The 11,148-nt window shown below is 54.2% G+C and overlaps 3 protein-coding genes across 3 annotated transcripts in view; 1 reads left to right on the top strand and 2 right to left on the bottom strand.

Annotated features, from left to right (window-relative positions):
* Positions 1 to 8,953, top strand: part of BSPRY (B-box and SPRY domain containing) — a 12,212-nt gene extending 3,259 nt beyond the window's left edge. Inside the window, exons 2-6 of the mRNA XM_009636304.1 lie at positions 94 to 192; positions 809 to 1,039; positions 2,846 to 2,871; positions 4,142 to 4,266; positions 8,427 to 8,953. Coding sequence (XP_009634599.1) covers positions 94 to 192; positions 809 to 1,039; positions 2,846 to 2,871; positions 4,142 to 4,266; positions 8,427 to 8,953 — 1,008 coding nt within the window. The remainder of the gene's footprint in view (positions 1 to 93; positions 193 to 808; positions 1,040 to 2,845; positions 2,872 to 4,141; positions 4,267 to 8,426) is intronic.
* Positions 8,954 to 10,103: 1,150 nt separating this feature from the next.
* HDHD3 (haloacid dehalogenase like hydrolase domain containing 3) lies at positions 10,104 to 11,142 on the bottom strand. The gene has a single exon (XM_009636335.2). The coding sequence runs from the start codon at positions 10,989 to 10,991 to the stop codon at positions 10,275 to 10,277; it is 717 nt and encodes a 238-aa protein (XP_009634630.1). The 5' UTR covers positions 10,992 to 11,142; the 3' UTR covers positions 10,104 to 10,274.
* The window catches only part of ALAD (aminolevulinate dehydratase), a 5,254-nt gene continuing 5,220 nt past the window's right edge, over positions 11,115 to 11,148 (bottom strand). Inside the window, exon 11 of the mRNA XM_035891876.1 lies at positions 11,115 to 11,145. Within this exon, the coding sequence (XP_035747769.1) occupies positions 11,115 to 11,145 (31 nt within the window). The remainder of the gene's footprint in view (positions 11,146 to 11,148) is intronic.

The raw sequence follows: 11,148 nt of genomic DNA, 5'->3' as shown, positions 1-11,148 counted from the left end.
CGGGTGTGGGGCTGGCGGGGCGGGCGGGGCAGGGGCTGGGGGCCGCCGTTGCCCCGTCCAGGCCCACGCACTGCCCACTGCTCTGTGTTCCAGAACAGGATCGTGGATCGGTGTGAGCGGCTCCAGCTGCAGAGCGCTGCCATCGCCCGGCACCTGGACGAGGTGCTGCCTGCCAAGGACCAGGGCCTCCTGGTGAGTCCCTGCCCCTTCTCCCAGCACAGCGTGGAGCATGCTGGCCCCACGTGCTCCCGTGCTTGCTGTTCCCAGGGGAGATGGTGAGCTCTCGGGGGGCTCGTCGGTGTGCAGGGGTTGTCCCCCCTCCCACCCCACAGCTTGTGCAAGTGGAGCACCAGGGTGCACCTGTGATTCCTGCTTTATTTGCCTAAAAAATGTATGCAAACAATAAATTTAGTGGTATCAGTGTGCAGCCATCAAACATTCCACAAGGAACAGTGTCTTGCCCGTTCCTGATTTTATTTGTGCCCCACTGTCGCTGAAGATAAAAGACAGTTCTCATGGTGGCTGTGTTTCTCACTAATAGTGAATCCAGGAAGATCTGCTGAGGGATGGGACTCTGGTCCCTCGCAGGTTGTCACTTAGGTACCAGGGTTAGGCCAGGAGGCAGCAGGCAGGTTTGGGACTGGTTGTCCCATTTACTTCTGCTTGCATCATGATGATTACTGTGGCTTGGGCTCAATTAACAGAGTAATCTTAACAGCTGAGCCCACAAAAAGCCGGCAGAAGCGGTTGGTGCTCTTGTTGGAGTTGAAGCAAGGCTGATGTTTCTCCTCTCTCCTTGCTCTGGCAGAACGCAGCCAATGCGGCACGGGAGCTGGTAATCCAGAGGCTGATCTTTGTGGGGAATGCGTGTGAAAATGAAGAACAGCGGTTGCTGGAGAAGGTGCATGCGGAGGAGGAGCGGGCGCATCAGAGCATCCTGACCCAGCAGGTGCACTGGACTGAGGCTTTGCAGAAGCTGGATGCTCTCCGAACCTACCTGGTGGACATGATCACCAACCTGGATGACCAGGGCCTGGTGGTGAGTACTGCTCCTTGTACTGAGGGACAGGTCAGTCAGCCCAGAAGTGACCTAGACTTTTTATCATGGATATTATGGACCTAAATATGGTGTTCAGCAGCTTGCTGCACTGGCAGCAAGGAGGCAGAGTTGGATGGGACCTATGTTTGCAGGTCTAGCTCAAGGAACCTCCTTCACCTGGTCCTGGCAAAGCCCCTGTGTTCTCTCAGTGGTTCTGAGAGCATCTGCTCTGCCTGATTCTGCCTTTGCTTGCAGTGAGGCTCAGAACCACCCAGGCTCAGGTCTCCAAGCTCTTGGCTTGAAGCTGCTAACTCTCAGATGCCATTGGGCTTGACAGCCAGGACAGCTATGGGTTGAGAGCTGCTCTTAAAGCAGTCAATTGAGCTGCCAATTTTCTAGTGTTCTGTTTAGTTTTAATCAAAACGTGACCCTTGGGAACACCTGCAGCTCTTCTTGAACGTCTGGCATACCTGTATGGGATATTTACTGAGCAAAGCAGCCTGTGCTTCCCTTTGCTCAGTTCCTTTTCTGGTTATTAAATTGTCTTGGTTTACCCAAGCAATTCATCTCGTTGTAGACATGAGCAGGTGGGTGTTGCCCCTCCTCTTCCTTGCTCATAGCCTCTGCTTGCCACACGTAAATTTGTGAGGTGGGGGGACAGCAGCTCTGCTTGGAAAACAGAACCAATCCCATGGACAGAAGGTAGCTGGCTGTTCCTTTGGTGGGAAATGCAGCTTCTGTCCTGCCCCAGCACCTTAGCTGGCTGAGCTGCGGCCTCACTGTAGAGAGCAGAGGTTGGAAAGCAAGATCCGTCAGATGCCTGTGGCAGAAAACGGTGAGACCCTCAGTTTGTCCTTTTGCCACGTGGTGGAGAGGAAATGGGGATCATACACTCTCCACCTTGGATTGCTGATATTGGTATTTGTGTCCATCAGGAATTGGTATGTGTTGTGTCACAGGAAAGTGAAAGGCTTGTAGAGCACCCTGCAGCTCATATTTGAGCAGGGATCAAGTATTTTCCCACCAGTTTGCTAACTGGGCTGTACCTTTAGAACTGGCATCGTTGCCAGCAGGTACGGAAACAAGTGGGACCGATCACGAGGTGATCTGGGTCCTGGCTTAGGTCCTCTGCACCTTCACCCCTCATTGAAGTCTTTGGATGTTTGTTGCAAGCACAGGACATTCTCGCTGCGTGACCTAACAGGGTGGGGAAGGAAGGGGGACCTTGGGGCTGGGGTTTTGATGCTTTGGGCAAGGCAGGGTGCAGCAGTAAGAGCTCCCACATGCAGACAGGCTGGTATCTGCCAAGGGGTATGGAGTCAGAGCTGGTTCTTTGTGGGTTCGAGACTTCCCACCTGCCTCAGCTCTCCCACCGGTTTCCCCTGTGCCAGAGGATCCAGCTGTACTTGCTGTCCTCTGCTCTCACACCACTTGCATGCACAGCAGAGCAGTGCCAGGCTCCATCTGGATGCTCCCATGCTCTTCCCAAGCTATCTGTCACCCAGCCACCCAGTCCCACCGGTGCAGCAGACGTTACCCCTAGCTAGATGTAGAAGATGTATCGCCCTCAGCCATCCCCACTCATTTTCTGAATCAGGGAGTGGAAAGAGCTGCAGCTGAAAAAAAACAGATGCTGGATGCTCCCCCTGCTCCACGGGGCCAGCGTTGGGGTGAGGGGTGGTTTCTCTGTGTCAGGAAGGAGAATGCTGCTCCCTGGGTCCCGGGTTTGCTGTGCCCCAGGCCTGAGTTTGGGGTTTTATTTGTGGGGATTTTAGCTGTGATGACTCTTTCTCTCCTTGTCCCCAGCGTGCAGAACATGAGATCTTCGAGAGGTTAGTACCTGGCTACTCCTGGTCCTTTCCCTGACCCCGGCTCCAAGCTTGCCTGCACCCTCTGTGGCTCCCGCTGTGAGCAGCATGCCATTGCTCAGGCAGCAGGTGACCCCCCCCCTCTTCCCTCCCTCACGCTGCTTTTGTTGAGGACAAGGACAGAGCACAGAGATGCCAGCATGGCCTCTCGTCTCTGCTTCATGTGCTGCGCTGCAGCTTGAGATGGAGAAGTCTTGGCACCTAGAAATGCGCAATGTCTCCCTGGAGGCACTGCCAGATGCACTGGCCCTTGCTTATGGGAGACCAACTCCTTGGTAAACTCCACAGGGCTCCCTGGGAGATGGAGCAAGCCTGTCCCTGGCCTGTTGGCAGGAGGTTGGATTGTCCACCTGGAAGGCTGGCGTGCTGCATGCCTGGGGGGCTGCTGGCACAACATTGGCCAGAGGGGAGCTCGCCCAGGCTCCATGCTCACACTGCCTCCTTCCCCAACAGAGAGATTGCACAGAGGGGAGAACCAAGTGCAGGTGTCAGCATTTCTGACAGTCGCCATCCGTGACGTTGGGCTGCCCTTCCTTGAGAAGGCAGCTTGGTGGCTGCATTTTTACAGGCATTTATTTCTGTGGCCACTGCGAGGGTGTTAGCCCGCACCAGATGGGCTCTGCTACCCAGAGGGCTTTCTGGAGTATTTTTGCCTGCAGCCTGCCTGTAGAGAGTAAGAAATCGGCCACGGCACATCACCAGCAGCCAGTGCCAAAGCCTTTACTTACAACCACGAGTTCCCGTGTGGACTGCAGGCCACAGGAACCCAGCAAGTCCTCAACCTCCTTGCTATGCTGTATGAAACCTGGAGTCCTGGGTTGTTATCCTGTTGTATCCACCCTTGCTCTGACAGCGAGGCTTTGTCGATAGAGGGAAATCTGATTCTCTCACTGCAGCCTGTTCTTTGTGCTCCTCTTGTACCTTGATGGCTGCTCTCAGATGCGTTTAATCTGTGTCTGGTGAGTGAGGAGGCTGTTGACTCAGGCTGCTGGGATTGCATTTTGAAACACTGAGGTCCTTTCAGAAGGGACTGCAATCAAAGCCAACCGAAAGTATATCACTTGGGAGGAGAGTTTGTCCAGAAACTCCCAGAGCAGTTTCTCTGCAGCCAAGTGCTCCTCTTGCAACAGCTCCAGCTCATATTTCCGTCATACTTCCTAGTGATCCTAAACGCCTCCCAGCACTGGTCAATAAATCATTGTATTTTGAAATAACTCTGGTGTTCCTTTGCTAGGACAGAGGTGGCGGAGGGAATCTTAGAGCCACAGGAGTCCCTGAAGTTAAACTTTAATCAGAGCTGTGTTCAGAGTCCACTGCTGCATCGCCTATGGGCCTCTGCGGTTCTCTGCTGCATTGCAGGTCAGTGTCTCACTCAGGTCTCATCCTCTCTGGGGATTCCCGCATGCTCGTTCATCTTGTGCCCAAAGAAACATCCTGATGCTGTGTCAAAACATCCTGATGCTGTGTCCTGCTGTGGACCAGGGGTGTCCTGCCTGCTCTGCTGTCCCGGCCCCTGCTAGTTCCTCAGAACCCCCAGCCAGGGGGGCAGGAGCAGCTGTAGGAGGTTTGGGAGGGGGGATGGTGGCTCAAAGCAGCTGGTTGTGACTAGGAGGAGAACAGGGGTTTGAAAAGGCTGTGTCTTTCAGCAGCTCTGTTGATTAACCTCACTTGGTTTCTTTTGCTGTTTCCTGGGTCACTTGGTGACAGCAGCGAAGCTGATGCTGCCGTAGGAATCTCTGTCATGGAATCTCTTTACTGTATTTATCATTGGCCTGCTGGTGATTCTAAAAGAGGGTGAACTCACCCACGTGGCATCTGTGAGACGCTATGATGTGCTGGAGAGAGAAGTGAGTAAATGCAGCAGCTTTCTGATCATAAGCTGAGGTTGTGGCTGTGCACAAGCTGGTGGTTTGTTAGAGATGTTTGTGATCTGGTTCAGCTCTTGCCGTACGGCTGAGGTTGCATCAGAGGCCTTTGTCAGGCCAGTGACGTGCTCTGGATATGGTTTTACCAGGTTGGTGTCGGCTCTGTTGAGCAGGGAGAGACATCCTCCTTCCGGCTGTGATCTGCTTGAATTGTTCATTGTGAAATGTTTGCTTTTACTCTTGCTTCCAGGCCATCACTAGAGCGTTTCAAATGTATTTTTTGTTCCTCAAAGGTGGCAATGTGCTTCCCGATTTGAAAGCATTTGTCCTGTGTGCCACCTCGTGAGCAATTCCTGGGGTCATCTTCCCAAAGCTTTTGCATTAACCTTTGATTTTTGCTCATCTCCTTCTCGATGCTGATGAGCAGTTTTTCCCTGATTCCAGGTCCCCCTCCAAGGTGTGTTCTTCTGGCTTTTATTGCTCTTGTGCTTTCCAGTATTAGCTTGAGAATCTGTGCGTACCGGACAACACCATCATTTGTTTCTTCTACTGCAAACTCCGGTGTTGCTCTTCCTTTGTGATTAATTTCCCTCTGTTTTGAGTCTTTGGGTGCCAGCAGTCATGCAAACTCCTACAGTTGTACATTGGCAAAGTTGAGCAGGTTTGCAGCGGGTGTTCAGAGCTGTCAAGTCATGCAGGAAACCTTTCCCTAATTCTTTTTGTTGTGACATGGGTTTTTTTATTGATTCCTTTCCCAGTAGCATCCTTGTCAAATGTAATGACTCTAAGGCATTTGATCCTAGTAGTGGGTCTGTTGGTGCTATTATTACACCCTGGTTTGGGTTTTTTTTGCAGTTACATTTAACATGTCATTATTGCATGCTGAGGATGCCTGCCATATTCCTGCTTATCTCACTAGTCCATAGTCCATCCGGGACCTAGCCGTAGAGATTTAATATTAACTGCAGTGGTCCTAGCTTTTATTAAGACACAGTAATGCTGTGTTTCACTTGGGTGGTCCCTCTCCCAAAGGTGGTTGAACAGGTGCTGGTCTTGCTTATTTGCTTGAAAAGAGTAAATTCCCAGCCTTGACGGTCTGCCCCTGTTGCCTTTCAAAAACTTGGAATCCAGCAGTCAAACGAACCTCTGTTTCACTCTCAGAAATCAACCTGATTCCTTTGATGTCTGTGCTTGGCATCCAGGCTTCTGCTTCGCTTACATTTGGGGTTGGCAGCTTCTTCCTTAAACTGAGAGGTGATGTAAATCTCCTGGCACTGTTCTGGGAGGGATCTCGGTTCATGGCCACCTGCATCGATCCTGCTGGGGGGTAGGTAAGTGGTGGTGCTGGCTGGGGGCCTGACGGGGGACCCTCTGCAAAGGTGACACCAACTGAAGCCATCCCAGCTGGCTGAGGTGTTGGGCTGCTGCATGGTGACCTTCTGCCCCTGGGGACCAGGCTGGGTCCAGATTCCACCCTGATGCCTAAATCTAGCTACAGGGATCTTGATTTCGGGTGTGTGACTTTGGAAATGGGAACTTGGATTTTTAAAGTAGTAAAACATGCTGCAGCTAACACATACGCACTTGACAGAGATGTTAACTGTGTTAACCTACCTACCAGCATCCCTTGTCTCCCTGAAGCAGCATGGCCACTCTGATGGGTACTGTACACAAAGAAAATAGCTTTTGGGGCGAGCTGAATTCCTGGGGAATTGTTCATCAGAATATATGGGAATATCCGGAGGGCAGATTTAATTTGTTAAAGAAAACAGTTGTCTGTGTGGGAAAATTTGCTGATCTGAATTACTCTGCTGTTGCTCTGCCAGCGCTTCGCCTCCCTCAGATGCTCCCCTGGAATCGCAATTCCACAATGAAGCTACATGGGTGTCGTCAGGGTGGTACTTCCTTGTGATCCCAGTACACGAACACCAGAATGCAACCCCACACCTAGCTTAGATGTGTGTTGCACAATATGAGGTTTGGTGCCCTTCTTCTGTCAGAGGAAGATAAAGTCTTGTACTGCTCCGTTTTCTGTGAATTCGTAGCAGTGTCTGGCTTCCTGGAAAGTCAACCTACAAATAGGCAGCATGGCCAAATACAGCTGCAGAGACCTACCGACGGCAGAGCGTGGTGGGCAGGCACGCTGCAAAGCGTTTGCCTGCTGCTCAGTGAAATAAATCATCAGACAAATGAGGTTGTCTGTTTCAGCTGGAAGGAGATGCCATCTTCGGCTCCTCTTTCTGCTTGCTGTTGCCCGCAATAGCTTCCACCTAACGTCCAGGTGCTCGTGGCATTTCCATGTTGTGCAAACTGATAATTCAGCCTCGGTTTGTTCTCCTGCCAGGGAGCAGCAGGGCAAGTGCAGCCCTAGGAAACCCCTTGACCAGCACTGGTGCTGCTCGCAGGGTGCTGACTTGGGTCCATGTAGGTGCTGGAGCAGGCTGGGCTCTGGGACGACCCCAGTTAGGGTGCAGGGTAATGGTTTGATTCTATAAGGGCCTCACCCCACCATGTGCTGAATGCTGAGCAGGGGGTGGTTGGGAAATGGCTGGAGCAGGCGTGGTAGGGTAGAGCTCTTGCTGGTGGCAGGGTGGGGAGAGCAAATGACTCGCCTGCTCCAGTCTTGTTTCCATGGTGGTTTAAGACCTAAAATGAATGAAGTGAGGGTGTGGCAAGGCAGGGCAAGGAGGGGCACCTGCAGGTAGAAACGATCTCCCCGGGAGCAGGCGAGTCCGCTGGGCATCAGCCTCATCTCTTTGCTTCACCAATTTGCAGAGCGAGGGAAACACTTGTGCAGTTACTCAGTGCCTGGTCTGCTGACCTGCTGAGGGGTGTTGTGGGGGGAGTGTGGAGCCAGGGCAGGATGAACGATGCTGGGTGCTGTCAGCCCACAGGTCTGGAGCAGAGCAGACCCCCGGTGGGTGCAGGCGTCCTCTGGCCAGCCTGGCTCTCGCCCCGGGCTGCAGCTCACTGGCTTTGTGCTGTGGCATAAGGGCAGCCGGGCAGCCCCTTAATTCACAGCAAAACCAAATTGAGTCGTGGCCATGCTCCTCTCTAATGCCTGGTGCCACCTCCCACAGCTGCTCTGAAAGTGCCTGGGGTGGGTTGGTTAATGACTTGGGCTTTATAGGAGGAACGGGATTTCCCCTGCCCAGCCCTCTCCTCTTCCTCATTCCCGTATTACCGGCTTTGCAGGTTTTGTGCAAACAGCCCTGCTGTCTGTGCGAAGGCTCTGGGCTCTGGGGGAGAAGTCAGGTCCTACTTGCCCGCAGTGGGGGTGGGAAGGGATGGGGCTCAGATTTGGGTCTCTTCAAAAAATGGGATTAACCGAACTTGCTGAGTTCTGTTTTACGGGGACTTGGGCCAGGGTCCGAGTAATTTGGGCAGCAGCTTCTCCGACTCTGCAGGAGTTCTAGTGCAAGGGTGGAGCAGTGTCTGGTGAAATCTGGGCTTTGATGAGTCTCTGCCTTGTTCTGGCCCTGGTTTGAGAGGGGAGCCTGCGGGGAGCTGCTGTGCTGGCCCCCAGCCTGAGCCTGAGTCCCCAGCACTGTGTCACCCTGTGGGAGCAGACTGTGTCTCTGATGGCCATGAATTCTTTGCACGGTTCAGGCAGCGGCCACCGAGCTGGTGCTCATCCTGTGGCTTCTCTTGCAGGTGCACAGGAGATTCACATCAATGAGAAAACTATCAGCCCCCACCTCAGCCTGTCAGAAGACGGGAAAACCCTGACCTTCAGCCCCAAGAAAGCAAAGGTGGACTTGGACTGCCCTGAGCGATTTGACCACTGGCCCAATGCTTTGGCCACCGCAGCTTTCCACTCGGGAGTTTGCGCCTGGAAGATCAGTGTGGAGAAGAGCTGCGCCTACAAGCTGGGAGTTTGCTACAGCTCCCTGCCACGGAAGGGGTCCAGCAATGAAGCCCGCCTGGGCTTCAACGCTGCCTCCTGGGTCTTCTCACGCTACGACAAGGAATTCAGGTTTCTGCACGCTGGTCACCCACAGGCAGTGGAGCTGATCAAGTCTCCGTCTGAGATTGGGGTGCTGGTTGACTTTGCGGCAGGGGAGGTGCTCTTTTACGATCCTGACTCCTGCACCATCCTCTTCTCCCACAGGGAGGCCTTTGCGGAGCCCCTCTATCCCGTCTTTGCTGTGGCACACCAGAGCATCTCGCTTGTCCAGTGAGTGAAGCATTGCGCTTGCTGGGGGGGTGAATATACAATTGTATATACAGTGACTGTACAGTATACAGTACCTTTATGGGGGAAAGGAGCCCAGAGGGGGCTACTGGCTTGTGTACAGTGCTGTTCAGACAACACCTGCCTTCAGATGACATCTTCTTCATATGTTTTATGGCAGCTTTCCTCTCCTGGAGGCTAAACCCTCCCTGTGTCTGCCCTGCTGGGGCGAGGGGTCAGCGTAATTCCTGGCTCTGCCAGCTGTTTTTAGGTGAATCATTTAATTCGTCTCTGACCCAGGGCAGCTTTCTAGCCTGACAGTGGGCTTTAGGAAACAGGAGAAATATTAAGAGATGTGTTTGGAGAAATGGCAGGGAGGCAGTACATGGAAAGGGACATCATTGGGATGCAGCTGGGACAGTGGGGGGGCTGTCACCCAGGGGGAACCCACATTGGGGCAGTCCTGAGGGGTCGTGGCCCAAGGAGGAGCCCAGGTGAGAGCAGAGGAGTAAGAAGAAAGGAGCAGCAGAAGGAAACCGAACCTGACCTGCTCCTCGCCTTACCAAAGGGAGCGGGGGGGTTGAGTGTAACATGGCAAAACAGGGGGAGCTGATTAGGCAGGGAAGAAGGTGTTGAACTGAAGCTGAGTGAGGGAGAAGGGCAGGAAAGGTGTTTCCCCAACAGTTTAAAATTTGTTGCCCTTATTTTTCAATACTCAAATCAGTAAAGTTTGCTAATTGGCAATATATTAAGTGAAATCGCCCAACTCCAGACTGTTTTGCCTGCAGCAGGAGGCCTGCAACTGCCTCCTGGCCACTGCTGTCAGGAAGAGGGGGATGCTGGTGAGGTGGCAAACCTGGGGTACGCTGAGGCACGCAGGGCCTGTGCACAGTTCTCAGGGGTGCTCTGTGCAAGTAGACCTTCCCTGGGACGGCATTGACCCCAGCTCTGCTGCTGTGCTTGCACAGGGGGGTGCTTGAGCCTCCCCCGGGGTGACCGAGAAGGGATAAACCCCAGTGTCTGCCTCCATACCCCCCGCCAGAATGAGCCTTCTAGAGTGCAGCTTGACCCAGTCCCCAGCTCCATTAGGGGAAGGCACCACTGCTCACCCTCTTCCATAGTGATTTGTGAGATATGAAAGACAGCAGCAGCAATGCTGAGTGTCAGGTACATTTTATTGCATTACCAGCCCTCCTGCTCTGCAGGCAGCACTGCTCCCTGTGCTTGGAAGCACTCACTTCTTTTCCCTGCCCAACTGGCAGCAAGAAATCCCACACCAGGAGCGGTTTGCTACTCAGCAGCAGCACTGGTCCTCTTCCAAAACACAGCTACCCCTTCTCAATGAGAGCCAGGAGGTGGCTGAGCGTGGGCAGGATGTGCTCAGGGGGTACCTCTAGCTCCTCGCCCTGCCCAGCAGCCTGGAGCAGAAAGCCGTGCATGCCCACGGCTCGGGCTGCCCTGTAATCCCGGGTGTAGTCGTCCCCAACATGAGCCGCCTGCTCTGGTGCGACCCCGGCAAGGTGCAGTGCTTTCTCGAAGATCCTCCTGTCCGGCTTGGCGAAGCCTGCGTCCTCAGAGGTGAGGATGAAATCGAAGTGGTGCCGCAGGCTGCATTGGGTGAGGATGTTTTCCAGGCGATTATCAAAGTTTGAGACCACCCCCATGCAGAAGCCGTGCTGGCAGCACCGGCTCAGGGTCTCGCTGGCTCCTGGCAGCACCTCCCAGTTGCGGGCACTGCAGAAGTCATGGTAGAGGTTTTCCGCCATCAGCGTTACGACTCCCTCCTCATGCACGCCTGAGAGCCTGAAGGTCTGCTTCACAACGTCCACCCACCACTGCTGGGAGCTCAGCCCCCGGCCCCGGCCGTAGTTGGGGAAGAGCCGGCTCTGGGCCTCGTACGCCTCCCAGAAAGCCTGAGCCAGTGCCTCCGGCTGCGCCTGGAGCCCATGAGCCCGGGCCTCGGCCGCGTAACTCTGCCCCACGGGCTGCCGCAGCCGCAGCAGCGTGTCCTTCACGTCCCACGTTAGTAAGCGGAGCCTAAGCATGGCTTCGGTGAAGCTCGGGACTAAGGGAAGCCTGGCACAAACAGGGAGGCGGGAGCGGGGCTCAGGCTGCTTCTGCCAGAGGGGTGCGGGCACCAGCCCTTCGCCGTGTCGCACTCACTGGGGTCAGCGGCCCCGCGGGGGTCTCGGGCCCCCTCTG

This window comes from Egretta garzetta, unplaced genomic scaffold (genome assembly GCF_000687185.1).
Source record: "Egretta garzetta isolate BGI_Z169 unplaced genomic scaffold, ASM68718v1 scaffold143, whole genome shotgun sequence".
In the NCBI taxonomy this organism is placed as follows: Eukaryota; Metazoa; Chordata; class Aves; order Pelecaniformes; family Ardeidae; genus Egretta; species Egretta garzetta.
The sequence above is the reverse complement of the archived record's forward strand: the minus strand, read 5'-3'. Positions and strand labels throughout refer to the sequence as shown.